Raw genomic sequence first — 20,782 nt, 5'->3', positions numbered from 1 at the left:
CCAGCAGTCTCGTTTGCATATGGCAGCACTGGCCCTCTTTCTGTAGGGTTACTTCAGGTGGGTCTTTGCTATATTTATCTTAGTAAGACTCTGACAAGAGACGGTCAGTGCCACTCAGTCTCATGACAGTGGTGAAGCCAGATTCTGTGGGTCCAGGTTGGGCTAGTTTCAAACAATCCCAGCAATATCCCACGTTGTGGGAGAAAATATTGTGAGAAGAACTGTGTTGTCCTCTAATGCCACCCTTTTCTCCTGTGTCCACAGATTCTCTTGGAGAAGAATGAATCCTGGAAATGGCTCTTTGGTGACTGAATTCATTTTGGTGGGGTTAACAGACCAGCCAGATCTCCAAATTTCCCTGTTTTTACTATTTCTAATAATGTATGTGATCACTCTGATAGGAAATTTGGGCTTGGTAACTCTAATTGGGCTGAATTCACACCTTCACACCCCATGTACTTTTTTCTCTTTAACTTGTCCTTCATAGATCTTTGTTATTCTTCTGCATTTACACCCAAAAGGCTAATGAACTTCATATCAGAGAAGAATGTTATCTCCTACAAGGGGTGCATGACCCAACTTTTCTTTTTCTGTTTCTTTGCCATTTCTGAATGTTATGTGCTGACATCAATGGCCTATGATCGCTATGTGGCCATCTGTAACCCACTTCTATATAACATTGTCATGTCTCCTACAGTGCACTCCAGCCTTATGTTTGGTTCCTATTTCCTGTCCTTTTCTGGGGCTATGGCTCACACTGGATGCATGCTGAGACTGACCTTCTGTGAGGCAAACACCATCAATCACTACTTCTGTGACATCCTCCCTCTGCTCCAGCTCTCCTGCACCAGCACCTCCATCAATGAGCTGGTGGTTTTCATTGTGGTGGGCATCAACATCGCTGTGCCCACTGTCACCATCTTTATCTCTTATGGCTTTATTTTTTCCAGCATCCTTCAAATCACTTCCACTGAGGGCAGGTCTAAAGCCTTCAGCACTTGCAGTTCCCATATAATTGCTGTTTCTCTGTTCTTTGGGTCAAGTGCATTTGTGTATTTCAAACCATCTTCTGCTGGGTCAATGGATGAGGGAAAAATCTCTTCTGTCTTTTATACCAATACAGTTCCTTTAATGAACCTCTTAATTTATAGCTTAAGGAACAAAGACGTTCAACTTGCTTTGAGAAAAACCCTTAGCAGGAGAAAGTTTTGATCAGAAACAGTACCTTTCCATTTATATAGTTGTAGGACACGGAGATTACAGTAGTTTTAGTAGCAGTCTTCTTATCCTATTTCTTTACTACTATGGTAAGGAAATTTGAATGTTCTCTCAATAATTAATTCCCACTTTTAGTATATGTGCTGCTGAAGCGAGTGCAATTCCCACTTTTAATAGAGTACACTTTCTTCCTTTTCTCATCATTTTTATTCACCTTTCTTTACTGTATGGTAATAACATTAGGGAAGAATTTGTCTTTGGTTATTTTGTAATTGTTTCTTTTCACCATTTTTTTTCCTCTGGAAAAAGATGAATGGTGTGCTAATGATTGAATCAGGTAACACTGTGGTTACATTGTGTCACTGTAGGAAAACTTATCTGCCACTTGCCATTGGAAGCATGTATCAGTCAATGTGTTCTTATTCCCACAGTTTCATCTTCCACTGGGCAAGAATACATCTCCTTTAAATGCCCAAGAGGGAAGATTCCATGAAGACTAAACTACTCACTTTGTATTTGCAAACACTAGCCATTAAGCCTTTTTTGAGAAACATTTTTCTTATTTAATTTTAAAAGTGAAGCAGCATATCATCCATATATACTCTCTGCATGCATGGCAAAGTGGAGCAAATGGTAGTTAACTATTTACTTCAAGTTACATAGCTTCTTAAAGTCCAGACTTAATACAGACTTCTGATTCCACACCTCCCAGCATTTCTAGTATACTCTCTTCTACTTTATTCTCTTTTATTTTTGTTTCAATACACATGGAATATAAGAGCAGATTTCTATTTTGCAAGTTGACCGTACTTAGTTTCAGGATAGTACATGAATTTTTTTCAGTACAGGTATTCCCTTTGGCTGTTGTTTGTTTGGGAAAACAGTTTGATGATTCCTTTTTGTTAAGAAACAGGAGGCGTTTGGGGCCAGTGTAGTTGGGGGACTATTGGCTCAAAGATAAATTTTTATATTTGAATGAAACATTCTTTGAATAAACCAAATTGGGACAATACCTTTTCCGGAATTTCTGGAATAATATGTTGGTGTATTTTTCTTTTGAGAAACAGGCAAAAAATGACTACTCTAAAAAGTCTTCATCATGTATCAAGTGACAGTTTAAACATTTTCAAAGATAATGTTATATATACTTATTATTTTACAATTTTTCTAAACTCTGCTCAGTATTTAGTATTTGGAGTTTAGCATAGCTGGTTTGTAGCCTGTTTGCTTTTTTTCAGATGTTCAGTTGTTTCGCATTGCCAAGTTATTAAATAATGACTTTAAGAACTCCTCATTCTCCAACCCTTTACCCCAATATCAACATGCTCGATTTTCACTTAACAATTTCTACAGAATAGTTGATGTTGATTAACTTTTGTTTTGGTTTTCATTGACTTTTCATTTTAATAAAAAATGATTGTCCTTATTGAGGCAAAAATGTATCTGATTATTAAACAGTATCTCTGCTATTTGAAATCCTTTGTAGACATGGAAGAGCCACATCTGTTAGATATTTTATGAATATTTGAGTTGACCCTAAAAGTAAGAAAAATCTTGTCACTAATCTTTCATTTGGCAAGCTTTAAAATACTAGTAAAATCAATAGCATTTTTGAAAAAAATAAACTTACTTTAAAATTAAGGTCTATCTTTCAGATTATTTTGAAAACATTAATTTAGGTATTTAAATACAGTTTGTAAAATCCAAGGATGATCAAGTATAAACAAGGCAATTTAGCTGAAAGATTTTTTCTTAGCAGCTGAAGCAGTGTATTTGGAGTTCATTCAAATGGAGGGGAACCAAAATGAGTATCTTACGTGCTTAGCATAGAATTATCTGTCATAGATTTGATTTTTTAAAATGTGAATGATGCCAAAGAAATTATAAAAGAAAGTATAGTTCTATTTAAGTTGTGACAGCAGAGTGGGAAAGAAGTAAGCCATGGGATTAATATGTGTCTGTGTACTTGAAGGGAATGTTTCTAAGTCGAGGAGGAAGCTTGGGCCTTCTGAGCATTAACAGAAAATTATTTCTCCCAGTTAAGGACCAGAAAGTTTGTCTGTTATATCCTGAATTTGCTTAATGTGAACTTTCTCTAAATTTGCTGCTATTGCTGATCAGGATTTGGTTTTGAATGAGTGTGATTAGGATGCACTCTGATGAAGGGATGATGAAAGCCAGAAGTAAAAAGGGAATTTGAGTTCCACATCTCTTTACTTCTTTAACCTCAATCTCTATTGAGCCCCATTATCCACTTCTCTGCATGTCCCCTGGCCACACACACACACACACACACATACACACACACACACACAGTTCTTTCAAGTTTTCTATTTTATGAGACCCCTGCATCACGTGGAATCTCATATTAAAATTTTACAGCCACATTTAGGTAGATAATTCCTGGTTCCAACTCCAGAGAGGCAGGGCTGAGCAGGAAATTCTTCCTGAATCTAGTAAAAGTGAACAGTTGTTCCTTCAATCATTCCTTGTTTATGGAGATGCGACACACACACACCAAACATTTTATACATTACACTGTACAACGCACCAACATCTTGTACATTGTTCAGAGCTAAGTGAATATAAACTTGTGAACTTATGGCATTGTGCTATATGTCACAAACAAATGAGGCATGGTAATAGAGTATTATAAAGGTAGGTTTCATAATACATGTTGCATTATGCATTTGAAGTCAGGAATTTGAGACCAGCCTGGCCAACATGGTGAAACTCTGTCTCTACTAAAATACAAAAATTAGCTGGGCATGGTGGTGGGCACCTTTAATCCCAGCTAGTTGGGAAGCTTAGGCAGGAGAATCGCTTGAACCCCAGGAGGCAGAGTCTGCAGTGAGCAGAGATCGTGCCACTCCACTCCAGCCTGGGGTGCTGCCAGTGGAACAGAATAGAGAATGTCAAAATAAAGCCCCATACCTATAGCCATCTGAATTTTGATAAAATTGAAGAAATTAAGAAATGGGGAATGGACTCCCTGTTTAATCTATGATGCTGGGTTAACTAGGTAGCCTTATGCAGCAGAATAAAATTGGACCCCTATCTTTCACCATACACAAAAATTAACTCAAAATGGATTAAAGATTTAGATGTAAAACCTCAAACTATAATGGCCCTAGAAGAAAACTAGAAAATGCCATTTTAGACATTGATCGTGGGAAAGAAATTATGATTAAGCCCTCAAAAGTAATTGCAACAAAGACAAAAATTATCAAGTGGCACCTAATTAAACTAAAGACCTTATGCAAAGCAAAAGAAACTGTCAACACATAAGCAGACAACCTACTGAATGGGTTAAAATATTTGCAAACTATGTATCTGGCAAAGATCTAATATCCAGAATCTATAAGGAACTTAAACAATTCAACAAGCAAAAAAACAATCACAGTAGGTATAAGACATGAGCAGACACTTTTCAGAAAAATGCAGATCAAAACCACAATGAGATACCATCTCTCACCAGTCACAATGGCTAGTACTAAAAAGTCAAAAAATAACAGTTGCTGGTGAGGTAGTGGACAAAAAGGAATGCTTATACACTGTTGGCGGAAGTGTAAATTAGTTCATCCACTGTGGAAGACAGTGTGACAATTCCTCAAAGAGCTAAAAAACAGAACTACCATTTGATGCAGCATTCCGATTACTGGGTATTTGCCTAAAGGAATACAAACCATGCTATTATAAAGACATGTGCATGCATACTTTCATGGCAGCATTACTCACAATAGAAAAGACAGAATCAACCTAAATGCCCACCAAGGATAGATTGGATAAAGAAAATGTGGTACAGATAAACCATGGAGTACTACGCAGCCATAGAAAAGAATGAGATCATCTCTTTTGCAAGAACATGGATGGAACTGGAGGTCATTGTCTTTAGCAAAGTGACACAGGGACAGGAAACCAAAATCACATGTTCTGTGGGAGCTAAATCACGAGAACGCGTGGACACATGGGGGGAACAACACACACTGGGGCCTATTGGAGGGTGGAGGGGGAAAGGAGGAAAAGGATCAGGAAAAATAATTAATGGGTACTAGGCTGAGTACATGGGTGATGAAATAATCTGCACAACAAACCCCCATGACATAAGTTTACATATATGACAAACCTGCGCATTTACGCTTGAACTTAAAAGTTAAAAATAAAAGTTTTCCATGTTTCACCAATAATGTTGGTTCAATGTTCTTAATAGATATACCTTATCACATGGAGAAAATCCTCCTCTATTTCAAATCTGCTGAGAGTTTTCTTAGAAACAATGAATGGGTAATGAATTTTGTGAATTAGTTTTTCAGAATCTATTGAACTGACTCTGCTATGTCTCCCTGATTTAATTAATATGGTGAATTTCAAAGTTTCACATTTAAGTACTAATGTGCATTCCTGCATAAATACCACTTGGTCATGGTGTCTATATTTGTCATAGGTTACTGGTTAAAATGCCTATATTTTGTTATACATTTTTGTGAACAAGAAAAAAAAGAAGGCATACAAATGGCCAACAAACATGAAAAAGTGCTGAATATCACCAGTCAACAGAGAAATGCTAATTAAGATCACAATGAGATATGCCACTTTACTTACATCAATAGATGGCATCTATTATTTTGAAATAGATTCCTTTGATGCCTAGGTTTTTGAGGGTCTTCTCATGATGGGTGTTGAATTTTATCCGAAGCTTTTCTTTTTCACATCTATTTAACACATAGGTGGAGTGTGGAAAACAAACTCCAATATTGGCCAGATTACATAGCCTTTAACTGAAGAGACATAAGTGGAAGTTATCTGTGGAAAACACATTCCAACTATGTGCTAAAAACAAACATGGCCGGGCGCGGTGGCTCACGCCTGTAATCCCAGCACTTTGGGAGGCTGAGGCGGGCGGATCACAAGGTCAGGAGATCGAGACCATCCTGGCAAACACGATGAAACACCGTCTTTATTAAAAATACAAAAAATCAGCCAGGCGTGGTGGCGGGCGCCTGTAGTCCCAGCTACTCGGGAGGCTGAGGCAGGAGAATGGCGTGAACCCGGGAGGCAGAGCTTGCAGTGAGCTGAGATCCGGCCACTGCACTCCAGCCTGGGCGACAGAGCGAGACTCCGTCTCAAAAACAAAACAAAACAAAACAAAAAAAATTTAAGACTTTAATCCATGAGAACACATGGACACAGGGAGGGGAACATCACACACTAGGGCCTGTCAGGGGGTTGCGGGCAAGGGGAGGGAGAGCATTAGGACAAATACCTAATGCATGCAGGGCTTAAAACCTAGATGACGGGTTGATAGGTGCAGCAAACCACCACAGCACATGCACACTTATGTAACAAACATGCACATTCTGCACATGTATCTCAGAACTTAAAGTAAAATAAACAAACAAAAATTAACAAGTGTCAGGATGTACAAGTCTTGTTGCCTTAGCTTTCTCTGCACAGATTTCCACTTTGTTATTTATGAGGCCAGCTGGATTTAGTCCTGAGTTTTATGGAAAGTCACCAGATCGGCATTTTTTCACACTAGTAGTTTTGTGACAAAATATAATTCTTATTTTTATGGCAATGGAAATGTGTAAGAAGGCTTTCCTCTGAAGACCCAGTGCTTCTTCGGTGCTTTGCCATGAGTTATGTTCTAAAATGCGTAGAGAATTTATGATCCAGCAAATTCTCAGAAGCAACACGTTTGTCCTATAAGTAGGTTATTGGTACCACAATAGGGTAAACCCCAGGCACTGCACTGCTCTTCTAATAATACACACACTGCCACGTTGTAGGATTTGCTAGGATATGTTCTGAGTTGTAACATCCCTAAAAGGTTCATTTCCTTTATACACAGAATTTTCATACTTCGATGTCTTCAGAAACTTCAAGATGTGCAAGTTTTTAGGAAATAAAAAGAAGCCTCAAACATGGCCACTTGGTCTGGGACACGGATGGACATTGAATGTACTGGTCACATAAATCATGAATTGACAGGTTCTATTTTTACTTCTCTATCTTTACGCAGAGACTAAGAGAGAAATAGATCCAGATTATGCATCTGTTAATACTTCACAACTGCTGTTTGAGTCTTTATTGTCCGTAGTCATACTCTTTTCAAAATGGGAAAGCAGGGTTGGTGCAAGGATGCTCCTGGAGAGAGCCCAGTGTCTCTTTTTTAAATGACAAGCAGTTGTGGCATTTTCTAGGGGCATTCCTAACTTCAATCCATGTAATTAATAATTATCTCTTTCTTTTCTTTCATAACACTACATCATGAATTTCCCTTTGTTTACCTAATTTATGAGTCTAGCAATTTTAAAATCAGACGTGATGTACTGGGAAGAATTTAAGCAAAGATAGCGAAGAGGAAGCTTCAAACTGAAATGCAAATCTCAATGTTAACGGAAATAATCTTAATTTTAATGCATTGAAAATTCAGTACCTTTTTGGTCTGTTCCATCTCTCTTGCTTAAGAGATACCGTATCAAAACCAAAAAGTCCCATAATTGTGGTAGTGCAAGTTGTTATTTTGTGTTTGGAGGCACTACTTATTTTGAGTATTTTAAAGACATTTAGAGAGTTTTTTGATTAATAAGGGAATCCTCCTTTTTTGCTGTTTTATTAATAAAGGAACCCTCACCAAATAAGTACAGAATGATACCTTTTCTCTCTACTCCAACACAAATTAGTAGGATGCTTGTAAATATATATAAATATATATTATAAATATATATAAATATATATTGTAAATATATAAATATATATTATATATAGAAAATATATAATATATATTATGAATATATATAAATAAACACATATTTATTTATTTTTCAAGCACATAAAATTTTTTGTGTGGCATTATTTTCATTATATGTGTATACATATACACACTTATTTATATAATGGGTTGAATATCCCAAGACATATGAATTGATTTAAAGCTTAAAGGATTAAATAAATAGTAAGTATATATTTTAAGAATTGCTAAAAATAAAACTTTTTAACTTTTAAAATAACAAACATATTCACCTAAAAATAAGTATATTCTTTAGGTAAATTAAACAAACACAAGTTTCTGTTACAAACATTTTTCACAAACTTTTTGTTTGTGAGAGACAGTGTTGGTGCCCTATCTAATAGATACAGCTCTTCTCTCTTTCTTTCTCTTTCTTTCTTTCTTTCTTTCTTTCTTTCTTCCTTCCTTCTTGCTTTCTTTCTTTCTTTCTTGTTTCTTTCTCTCTTTTTTCCTTCTCTTTCTTTGCTTTTCTTTCTTTCTCTTCTATCTCTGTACTGAGCTATTTTGTCTAAATTGCCTGCTATGTTTTCACTGGCCCTTAGTGATCAGAGCATGCTGTGTCTTATGTCCTGTCAGTGCTATGAGACAGGCTAGATAGAAGCCAGTCCTTGGCATAACTTGTGGAAAATGTGGGGCATTGGATGCATGGTGTACCCCAATGCCCTTCCCAAGGAGAAGCTTTTATTCCAACTGCATGATGCTCTGCCAGAAATAGAGATTATGGCACAGGGATAATGCAAATGTTCCTACCAGATTCCATGTGGCTGATTTTATGCTAGACTGGGATGTAGAAACATTATAACTAGGTCGAGAAGTGTCACAAATAGAATCTGTCCATGAATTGTTGTAGAATTACTTTGTTCATGGGGGAAGGAGGATCTAGGGCTTCCCGTTGCACCACCTTGCTGACTGAGAAATTAAAGCTTATTTCTGGCTCTGCATGACTGATACACAATGACTAGAGTGAAAAGAAAACTTGAGTAAAATATTAAGTCTCTAAGGAACTAAAGGCAGGTTATGGTCCAGGGTGAAAATACAATTCCCCTGTTTTCCTGTTACTCTTAAAATCTGTTTTCTGGGGAAGAGACTGAGCAAGCTTCTACCCTGTTTATAACTGCTTGTATTATTATTATTAAACTCGTAGTAAGTCTTCTGGTGTCTCATTAAATGGCATATGTAATAACAATAAAGACTATTTTTTCTGATGCTTGAGAGGATTCAAAGCAATAATCATAAATTAGATGATCTGTAGTTCAAAAAAATTTCAGAACATACTGGAAATAGAGTTTGGGCTGCATCTTCTTAGAAGCAAAAAACCCAAAGCCTCAGACACTGAAATTGCCCTTTCAGGACCACAGGGTAAGTAATCAAAAGAAAGCACCGAGGTGGTCTGGCATAAGAGGATGTATTTCTGAATTCTACTTATATTACTGTCTTGCTTTGAAATGGAATTACAGGGATATAAGATATTGCCTTTTATTTTACACCTTGTCAATCTTGAGATTCAAGTGCAACTGATGTAAGAGTCTATTTAAAGTGGGAGCTGGGAATGTTCAGGGAAAACAGAGAAAGCGATGGATGCAGTATTTTAGTCAGTAGTTCCCTCTCCATGAATGAAAATCTCCCTCTTGTAGATTTATGGCTTTTTCTGTGACTTGGGGTAGTAATGTAACCTTTTTTAGACTTGGGTCCCCTACTTGTGTATTAGAAACAAGATCCTTTGTCTCCAGACCAAGAGTCTAATCTGCATTGGATATGGGCACCAGGTTGCAAAGGTCTCTGCTTCCAATTTTAATGGTAAGGGAGGACTCAAGTGAATGAAGAAATAATGAGATGAGGGAAGGATGATTCTGTCCCAGTTCATCCTTCTTCTCCCTTATTCTATCACTTCTTAAGAGTTAAGTTTGCACATGGCAGAACTAGCCTTCCCTCCATAGGCTAAGTTGGTGCTATATTTGGCTTAGTAAGATTCTATCATGGGTAAGTCAATGCCACTCAGTAACATAGTAGTGGTAAAGGCAGATTGTGTGGGTCCACATTAGTCTAGTTTCAGACAATCTCAGCAATATTCCAAGGTATGGGAGAAAATACCATGGGAAGTTCTGAGTTGTCTTCTTTTCTCCTGTGTCCACAGATTCCCTTAGAGTAGAATGTTTCCTGGAAATGGCTCTTTGGTGAATGAATTCATTCTGGTGAGGTTAACAGACCAGCCAGATCTTTAACTCCCCCTGTTCTTCCTGTTTCTTGTAATGTATGTTGTCACTGTGATAAGAAACTCTGTCTTGGTAATTCTAACTATGCGGAATTCACATCTTCACACTCCCATGTACTTTTTCCTTTCTGAATTGTTCTTCACAGACTTCTGGTATTCTTCTGTGTTTACACTCCAAATGCTGAGGAACTGTATTTCAGAGAAGAATATTATCTCCTACATGGTTTGCACGATCTAGCTTTTCTTCTTCTTTTTCTTTTTTTATTTCTGAATGTTATATGCTGACGTCAATGGCCTATGATTGCTGTGTGACCATCTGTTACCCACTTCTTTATCACATTGCCATGTCCCCTAAAGTGTATTTCAGCCTTATGCTTGGTTCCTATTTCCTGTCCTTTTCTGGGGTCATGGCCCACACTGGATGCATGCTGAGACTGACCTTCGGTGATGCAAACACCATCAATCACTACTTCTGTGACGTTCTCCCTGTGTTCCAGCTCTCCTGCACCAGCACCTACATCAGTGAGCTGGTGGTTTTCATTGTGGCAGGCATCAACATCATTGTGTCTATTGTCACCATCTTTATCTCTTATGGTGACATCCTCTCCAGGATCCTCCACATCAGTTCCAATGAGGAAAGGTCCAAAGCCTTCAGCACTTGCAGTTTCCACATAATTGCTGTTTCTCTGTTCTTTGGATTAAGTGCATTTATGTATGTCAAACCATCTTCTGCTGGGTCTACGGGTGAGGGAACATTCTCTTCTGTTTTTTATATGAATGTGCATCCCATGATGAGCTCCTTAATCTACAGCTTAAAGAGCAAAGATGCTAAATTTAACATGGGAAAAGCTCTGAGTAGGAGAATGTTATTGCCATAAACAACATTTCTCTGTGCATGTAGTTACAGTATGGGGATTCTCTGTATTTTATTATAATAACTTAAGAGGAAATAATTTTTCCTATTTGTTATCATTAGTTGAGTATCATCCTATCAATTTGTCTCCAATTTTTATAGTAAATTTTTTCCCCTCACCCTTTGCACATCTTTCCCCTTTTTGTCATTTTTCCTGTGTATTAATAAAGAAAGTTTTTCTTTTTTTCCATTCTCATTATGGACTTCCTTTTTTCTTCTAGAAAAGATGATTGGTTTTTCAAATGATCAAATAAAGTAAAGTTAGGATGACAATGTTCCGCTGCATATAAGAACCTGACAACCTGCCTCTACTCTTGTCTTTCCATCCTCCACTGGGCAGCATCATGTGTCCTTTATATGCCGGTGTTTTCCAGACAGACAAGGTTTGACAAGACTTAACAAATACAGCCCACTTTGCCATTTTAAATACACACATGAAGCTTCTTCTGGCATTAATTTTACGTTTACCTTTGTATACCCCAAATAGCTTATATAGACCACCAATATACCAATATTGCATCTGTGAGGTGCTGGAACTAAGAGATGCTAATGATTCCCTTAAAGTCACCCAATTTCTTTATTTAAAAAGTCTAAAATAAGTTAATAGACTCCTGATTTCAAGTCTACTACTTTTTCTGGTATACTTTATTATTTTACTTATTAAACACGAGATACTATACGAGAAAACATTTTTTTTGGACAGTTGAGTGCACTTTGTTTCTAGATGATAAATAATCTCAGAATGGTTATTGCTTTAGTTTTTTGTTCTGGGAAATTTTTTTGGGGGTGTGTGAAAGTGGAGATCTATTAAGCTGGGGTAGTTGCGAATTGATTGGCTCAAGCAGGGAGCTGATGTATTTTACAAAATCAAAAAGCATATTGAAATATTTTCTGGTGTTTCTCATTCAGAGAATAGAGGCATAGCAGAGAAAGGAGCCTACCAATTTGTAATTTAGGCAAGAATTCAAAGAGACACATAGCCGATATACAAGAGGTCCCTCTATGGGGATTATGGGGATTACCAATGAGGATTTAGAAGCCATCTGAAACTCTCCATCAATTTAAATTTTCAATCTGAATTTGTATCTGTTCTGTAAATTACCATAACTATCTTTTATTAACATGAAGCTTTGACAAAATTTGTAATCCACAATGACTATACATTAAATAATGTTTTGAGGAGTGAATGTGGTCACATTTGTGGAGAACCAGGAAGGGAAAGAAAGGAAACTTCAACCAGAAAAATGATGAGTGGTAATTGGATCTCAAGTTAGGAAAGAACTTAGAAAGTAGAACCATGGAAAATTAATGCTTCTACCTATGACTTCTTTTTCTCAAAATTGGAAGGCCTTACAAATACTATGGTGATCACAGAATTTTTCTGAGTAGGACGAAGGCATAAGTTATCTGATATTAAAGAAAGGTTAAACCTGAAGGCTGGAGGACCTGCAGATAACTAAATCACTCACGGTTTTGTGACTTTCATTAGCTATTTTCATATGCATTTTAAGGTATTATAACCTCATATTGCAGTTGTGAGATTATATAAACACATAATAACATACAGGAGGGTGTGTTGTAGGTTATAAACGTGAAACAAATAAGGGCAAAGAATTGGAGGGAGCTAGGAGGAAGGTAGTGCTGAGCAAAAAGAAAAAAGTGATTTCATCTGAAAGATTAGAGAGCATTATGCATTATAGGGCCATGTATGTCATAATGTTAAAATTATATAGCTACGAAGACTATGTGTGTGAGTGTAATATATTTTTTGACAGGCATTTCAGGAGTCACTAATGGTGTGATAATGACCTGTACCTAAAAGTCAAACAGTCGCTGTTAGAAAAGGAGGGGAGAAGAAAATTCCCGATCTTTTAGGCCTGAAGGAATGTGGTATTCATGATGTAAAATGTTGAATAGAATATTAAGCCTTCGAAGATAGCAGGGCAAAAGCATCTTGGTCTGTGTATAAATGACTTCATAATTATGGCTTTATTAAAACACTTGAATTATAGACAGGCTCCTGGAGAAGCCGCTATATCAGAATAAAAGAGCTTTCATGATGCTACCTGTAATTATTATAATACCTCAAAAACAGAGCTTGCTGTTTAGATACCTTGTTTTTGGTTAAATGATTACTTCTGGGCAAAATCATAATTAAAAATCATGACTTTTATTTGACTGACGTCAAAGACTGAGACTTATAAACGCCCTTAGCATCTCTATAGAAAAAGAAGAGGAGGAGCTTTAGAATAATCCTTAGACCACTATGACCGTAAGTGCACAGTTTTTGTGTGTGAACAGAAGTTTTTATTTTTGTAGGCAAATACCTTAAATTGTGACCATCTTAAGAGAAACTACAAACTGTCTTCTAGCAAATGTACCATGTTGCATCCCCATCACTGATGAATGAACATTTCAGCTGCTCTGTGTACTCATTAGCATTCGATTTAGTCATTTTGTTTATTTATTTTTATTTTCTAATAGCTTTTTAATGGTATCTCATTGTGATTTTAATTTGACTTTCCCTAATAACTAATGATGTTGAGGATCCTTTCATGAGTTTGTTTCCCATCCATATGCTGCTTTTGGGCAAAGTGTCTAGGTACAACCTTTGCTCATTCATTTATTCAGTTGTTTCTTTACTTATTTTTGAGGTTTACTGGTGCTTTACAGATTCCGGATGTACGTTACTTAATAGATGCATGATTTGAAAATATAATCTTCCAGTGTTTGGCTTGTTTCATTCTTTGAGTATTATCTTTCTTAGAGGAAAGGTTTTTAACTTTGATAATGTCTAATTAACTATCTTTTTTCTCTGATGGACTCTGTTTTTGGTAGCTTATCAGGAGTCTTTGCCTTATTCTATGTCAAAAAGTTTTTTCCCTTTTGCTCTCTTCTAAAAATCTTAAAGGTTAATATTTTATCTTTATGTCTATGAGTAATTTTGTGACAATTATATTAATGATGTGAGTTAGGTTTCTTAGTCTCTTCTGCATTTCTATAACAGACTACCAAGACTGAATAATTTATAAAGAGAAGAAATTTATTTCTTACACTTTCTGGAGGCTGAGAAGTCCAACATTAAGGTGGCAGCACCTGGAGAGCCTTTTTGCTGAGTCATAACATGGCAGAGGGCATCACAGGCAGAGGGCATGAGCTTGCGTGTCAGCTTAGGTCTCCCTTTCTCTTCTTACGAAGCCAACAGTCTCATCATGGGGGTCCACCTTAATGACATTATCTAATCCTTGTTAACTTCAAAAGGCCTCACCTCCAGTCGGCATATGAGCTTGAGATTAAGTTTCCAACACGTAAAATTTGGGGAACACATTCAAACCATAGCAGTAGGTTTTGAGATTTTTTTCTTTTTGTTATGAATATTGAATTATTCCAGTGTCATTGCTTGAAAAGCCCATAATTTCTTCAATAGGTTGCCTTTGCACATTTGTCAAAATCAATTAGCCTAATATATGTGGGCCTATTTCTGGACACTATGTTCTGTTCCATTGATCCATTTGTGTATCCTTTGACAATATCACACTGTTTTAATTATTGCAGAACTATAGGGAGTCTTGAAATCAAGTAGTGTGAGACCTCCTACTCTGTTTCTTTGAAAAATTGTTCTGGCTATTTTTTTGGGGGGGGGCTATTTTTATGTCTTTGTCTATCCATATAAATCAATTTCTCACAATAAAACTTACTTGAAATTAATGTAATTTCATGGATTGTATACATCAGCTTTAAAAAGATGGACATGTTAGAAATATTCAGTCTTCCAGTGTTTGGCTTATTTCATTCAAGATTGATCTTTACTTATCATAATGAATTATCTATTTTATGTACTTTAGAATTGAATTTGCTAAAATTTCAAAAATTATATGCATATATATGCACATATACACACAAACGTTAAAAGTAGGTTTATTTTTAACAGCCAAAAACTGTAGTCAACCTGGATGTCTATCAATAGGTTAATTGATAAATTATGGTATCTTGATCTTTACAATGGAACAATACACAGCAACAAAAAGGAGTATAAATACAATATGTCTTTGTATTTACATAAGTTTTCTATTTCCTTAATTAGTTTTAGTTTATAGTGTACATACCTTGTACATACATTATTAGATTTGTTTTGAATGTTTCGTGATTTTTGGTGCTGTTATAACATTAGTGCCTTTTAAAAACTTCAGTTTCCAATTGTTCATAGCAGAGAGCACCATGTCATTTATAAACAGAAATAATCTTATTTTCTCCTGTGCAATGTATCTGTCATTTATTATGTTTTCTTGCCTTATTGCACTGTCCATTAATCTACTACATGATCATATAGTAGCAGTGAGAGTGGAATTTTTTTTCTTTTCACCAGACTTATAAGAATTCACTCTTTTAAGTATGAAGTTAGGTGTAGTTTTATTTGTTTGTTTGTTTGCAGATTCCCTTCATCGTGTTAAGAATTCCCTCTTATTTTTAGGTTTAATTTTTAAAAATAATACATAAACACTGACATTTGTGAAAATGTTTTTCATTTTTTAAGATGATTATACAGTTTTAGTACTGTAATTCAAGGAAGGCTTTGAAGGTGTTGGGTATGTGCATTTTCCTGATGCGGTGATGATTTCATGGTGTAAACACAAGTTAACATTTGCCATATTGTACATTTTAAATATGTATAGTTTATTGTATAGCAATTATACCTCAAAAAAGAAGTTTGAGAAAAGCTCCCTCCCCCAAATTTGTATACGTAGGATTTGTGCATACTATGTACTAAAATTACATTTCAATAAGATACTGCCATGGAAAGTCATACACAAAACCTGAAGCAGGCAAGACCTCAGAGAATATAGTCCTTCTAAGCTAGTCTTGAAGAAAATGCTTAGCAAGTGAATCAAAAGAACTCAAGAAAGTAGAAGCCTGGGAGTAAGCACTGAATAATTTAAATACAAAATTAAGACTAAATAACTGAGAGTTATGATTATAGAGCATAGCTAAATGCTACAGCCTTGAATATACAGACACATAGTTTACATAGTTAAAACCACCGGGTTTGGAATGACAGACAAGAGTAATGTGAACACGTTGTTTCTTCACACTATAGAATTCCACTCAATAAAGTGAAGGTTGAAATTTGATTTGAAACAAACTGCTAAACAAAAAAGATAGTAGCCTAAAAATATTCCATCACCCTTCCCTTAACTGTAAAGGAATAACGAATGATAATTCCTTATTTCTGGTACAGAAGTTGTTACCTAAACTTTAGCAGTTTCTTCAAATTTCATTTCTATTTAACTTCTTCAGGCAAAATTTAAATGAGTTATTTTATTAAGAATTATATTAGGAGGGCAGATCCCTTGAGCCCAGGAGTTCGAGGCCACCTAATCAACACGGTGAAACCCTGTCTCTGCAAAAAAAATACAAAAGTTAATTAGGCATGGTGGCGTGCACCTTAGCTCTAGCTACTTGGGAAGCTGAGGTGGATTGCTTGAGCCCAGGAGGTTGAGGCTGCAGCGAGCAGTGATCCTGTCACTCTGCTCTAGGCTGACAGAAGAGCAATGCTTTGAGACACACACACACACACACACACACACACACACACACGTCTGATGAGTCTTATAATAAAGGATGTACCAGAAGCTATGAGAACAGAAATAGTGACAGCTGATATTTATTGCCTATTTACCACTGTTCTAACCACTTTATTTATGCTTTTTCATTTAATCATCATAAAAACCCTATGAATAATGCTATTTTTTAACATTCTTATTTTACAAATGTGAACCAAACGTACAGGAAGGCTAAATAAGTAGCCTGAGTTAGCAAGCCTGAGAATGGGTTTCCCACACATTTCCTATAACTGCCTAGCCCAAACTCTGAACTACTATGGTGAGAATATATTGATGACCTCATTAATGAAATGTTACATTTAGGACTCAGCAGGACACTCATGTAGAAATTTCTACTAGGTGTTTAGATGTAAAAACTTTAAAAGGCAATTAAGATATTAATTTTTAAAAAGATATCCCATCCAAGACAACTGAAGTGAGTTACTGCCATTTTTGTGCTGTAGTTTGAATGCAGGTCTCCCCTAAATTCATGCATTAAATATCTTACCCTCAAAGCAACAGTATTAGAAGGTGAGGTCTTTTGTAGATGATCATGGAGACAGAGTCCTCTTGAATAGAATTAGCATCCTTATAAAAGATGTCCAGAGGTAGCCTTTGCCCTTTCTGCCATGTGTGGTTAGAGTAGGAAGGCAGCTGTCTACCTGGAAGCAGGGCCTCACCTGACACTGAACACTGGGGCCTTGATCTTGGCCTTCAGCCTCCAGAATTGTGAGAAATAAATTTCTTTTTTTCCTAAGCCACCAAGTTGATGATGTTTTGTCATAGTGGCCTGATCAGACTCAGCCACCTAGAAAAATTTCTGATAAAGAAATAAGGAAGACTGAGTGTGGTGACTCAGGCCTATAATCCCAGCACTTTGGGAGGCCCTGGTGGGAGTATTGCTTGAGGCCGGGAGTTCAAGACCAGCCTGAACAACATAGGGAGACCTCCTCCATCTCTACAAAAAATAAGCACAATTAACGGGGCATAGTGGCACGTCCCTGGAGTCCTAACTACTTGAGAGCCTAAGGTGGGAGGATCACTGGCACCTGGGAGGTCGATGCTGCAGTGAGCTGTGATGGTGTCACTGCACTCCAGTCTTGGGGATACAGTGACACTCCTGTCTGAAAAAAGAAAAAAAGAGAAAGAAATAAGGAAGGTTGCAGGCAGATCCTGTGAAAAATTTCCATTCAGGATGAGGAAAAAAAGAAAGAACTAATGAAATAGAATTCCCATCAGATGTGAAGGTTATGGGGAGATGGGAGTTTATTTTCACTCTGCCTTAGGGGATGTACAGTCCCTTGGGAGAAGGAAAACTTGAGCAAAATATTGAGTCTCTAAGGAACAAAAGAGAAATCATAGTCCAGGGTATAAATACAAAGCCCTCATCTTGCTTAAACCTGAACCATATTCCCTGGGGAAGTGGCTGAGGAAGCTTCGACACTATGTATACCAAGGTACATTATATCATTAAATTGACATTAAATCTATTATGTCCTACCAAGTGACAGAAAGGATCATAATAAAGACTTTTTTTTTGTCTGCTGCTAGAGAGGAATCAAATTTATACTAAAAACAATAATGTATAATTCAGAAGGATTTTAGGACACCATGAAATTTAAGTCTGGTCTGTATCTTAGAATTAAAGAAACTAAAGCCTCGGAGCTTGAAATTGCCCTTCCAGGACCACGCTGGCAAATACGGATAAGAAAACACTAAGGATTTCTGGCCTAAGGAGGGTGTTTCTGAATTCCATGTACATTCGTGTCTTCTTTGTTTTGAGATGGAAGTTCAGGCTCGAAGATACGGTATTTACATTCCCATTCAATGCTGTCCTGATAATCAGGTGAAACCAGTGGAAAAATCTGTTCAAAAGGAGCAGATCATGTTCAGAGATACCAGTGAACCCAGTGGTCGAAGTGTCTAATCAGTAAGTTCCTTTTGCATAGACAGAACTCTCCTTGTTCTAGATGTAGGACTTTGATTCTGTGACGTGGGGCAGTCACACGACCTCTCCTAGACTTTGGTCCCTTGCTTTTGGATTAGAAGCAATGTTCTTTGTTTCTATGCGCCACCTGAGTCGAATCTACATTAGAGGTCAGCACCAGGTTGCCACAGCCTCTGCCTTTAAGCTTATTGATGATGAGAGGACTCAAGTGAACGAAAAAATGAAGAAATGAGGGATAAATCATTCTGCCCTGGTCCACCCTTCTCCCTTATCCCTTTGTCTTTCCAGCAGTCATGTTTGCATTTGGTAGCACTGGCCTTCATGCTATTAGGCTAAAGTGATGCTACTCTCTGCTGTATTTGGCTACCTACAACTCGATCAAGGAGAAGTCAGTGTCACTCAGTATCATGACAGCGGTAAAGGCAGATTATGTGAATCCATATTAGGCTAGTCTCAAATAATCCCAGCATATACTCTGCTCTTATGGGAGGAGAAATTGTGGGAAGAACTGTGTTACTCTTGAATGGAAGCTTTTTTATCCTGTGTCCACACATACCCTTAGAGAAGAATGGTTCCTGGAAATGACTCTTTCATGACTCAAATCATTTTGCTGGGGTTAACAGAGCAGCCAGATCTCCAACTCCCTCTGTTCTTCCTGTTTCTAGTAATGTGTATGGTCACTGTGTTGGGGAATTTGGGCTTGGTAACTCTCATTGTGCTCATTTCATACCCTCACACCCCAAGTAATTTTTCCTCTTTAACTTGTCCTTCATAGACCTCTGTTATTCTTCCGTGTTTACACCCAAAATGCTGACGGACTTCATAACAGAGAAGGATATTGTCTCCTACAAGGGGTGCATGTCCCAGCTTTTCTTTTTTTTTTTTCTTTTTGATATTTCTGAATGCTATGTGCTCACCTCAACGGCCTATGATCACTCTGTCACCATGATCACCATGTAGCCATCTGTAACCCACTTTTGTATAGTATATTGCCATGCCCCCTAAAGTGTACTATCACCTTACGCTTGGTTTCTACTTGCTGGCCTTTTCTAGTGCCATGGCCCACACTGGATGCATGCTGAGACTGACCTTCTGTGATGCAAACACCACTGATCCCTATTTGTGTGACATCCTCCCTCTGCTCCAGCTCTCCCGCACTGGCACCTACATCAAAGAGCTGCTGGCTTCCATTGCAGTAGCCATCATTTTCCATTGTCACTACATTTATCTCTGTTTTTATTTTTATTTTTTAATTTTTTTGATTTTTTGAGACGGAGTCTCGCTCTGTCGCCCAGGCTGGAGTGCAGTGGCGTGATCTCAGCTGACTGCAAGCTCTGCCTCCTGGGTTTACGCCATTCTCCTGCCTCAGCCTCCCGAGTAGCTGGGACTACAGGTGCCCACCACCACGCCCGGCTAATTTTTTGTATTTTTTTAGTAGAGACGGGGTTTCACCGTGTTAGCCAGGATGGTCTCAATCTCCTGACCTCTTGATCCACCCGCCTCGGCCTCCCAAAGTCCTGGGATTACAGGGGTGAGCCACCGCGCCGGCCACATTTATCTCTTGTGGTTGCAGCCTCTCTGTCATCCTCCACATCAGCTCCAAGAAGGGCAGGTCCAAGGCTTTGAACACCTTCAGTTCCTACCTAATTGCTGTTTCTCTGTAGTTTGGATCGTGTGCATTTATGTGTCTCAAACCATCTTCTGTTGGGTCCATGGATGAGGGAAAGATTTCTTCTGTCTTTTCCACCAATATAACTCCTTTGATGAACCCCTTAATCTACAGTTTGATGAATAAAATGTTCAACTTTCCCTGAGAAAAAAACCCTAGTAGGAAAAAGTTTTGACTAGAAACAGTATCTTTCTGTGCATGTAGTTTTAGGGCAGGGAGCTTCTGTTGTTATTTAGGATATTTTAGTAGTACTCTTCTTACCTTAATTATTTCTTACTACAGTGAAGAAAATTTGAGTCTTCTCTCAATAATTTATTTCCCCTTTTCATAGAGCATGTTTTTCTCCTTTCCTCGTTATTTGTATAATTCTTTTCTCCTCACATTTTTTCTTGCATAGGAGTAGCATTAGGTAAGAAATCTATATTTTTA

The 20,782-nt window shown here is 37.3% G+C and overlaps 1 protein-coding gene and 2 pseudogenes across 1 annotated transcript; all 3 read left to right on the top strand.

Moving 5' to 3' along the window:
* Positions 1-280: 280 nt before the first annotated feature.
* LOC117081055 (olfactory receptor 8B3-like) lies at positions 281-1,212 on the top strand. The gene is given in 2 exon segments (XM_033206644.1): positions 281-446; positions 449-1,212. Coding segments are annotated over 2 exon segments (930 nt in total).
* Positions 1,213-10,161: 8,949 nt separating this feature from the next.
* Positions 10,162-11,101, top strand: LOC117081383 (annotated as a pseudogene).
* An 8,151-nt stretch (positions 11,102-19,252) lies between these two features.
* On the top strand, positions 19,253-20,498 carry LOC117081382 (annotated as a pseudogene).
* The last annotated feature ends 284 nt before the right edge of the window (positions 20,499-20,782 follow it).

The sequence above is a fragment of the Trachypithecus francoisi genome, unplaced genomic scaffold, assembly GCF_009764315.1.
Source record: "Trachypithecus francoisi isolate TF-2019V2 unplaced genomic scaffold, Tfra_2.0 Lachesis_group8, whole genome shotgun sequence".
Lineage (NCBI taxonomy): Eukaryota > Metazoa > Chordata > Mammalia > Primates > Cercopithecidae > Trachypithecus > Trachypithecus francoisi.
This window is presented reverse-complemented; position numbering and strand designations above follow the sequence as displayed.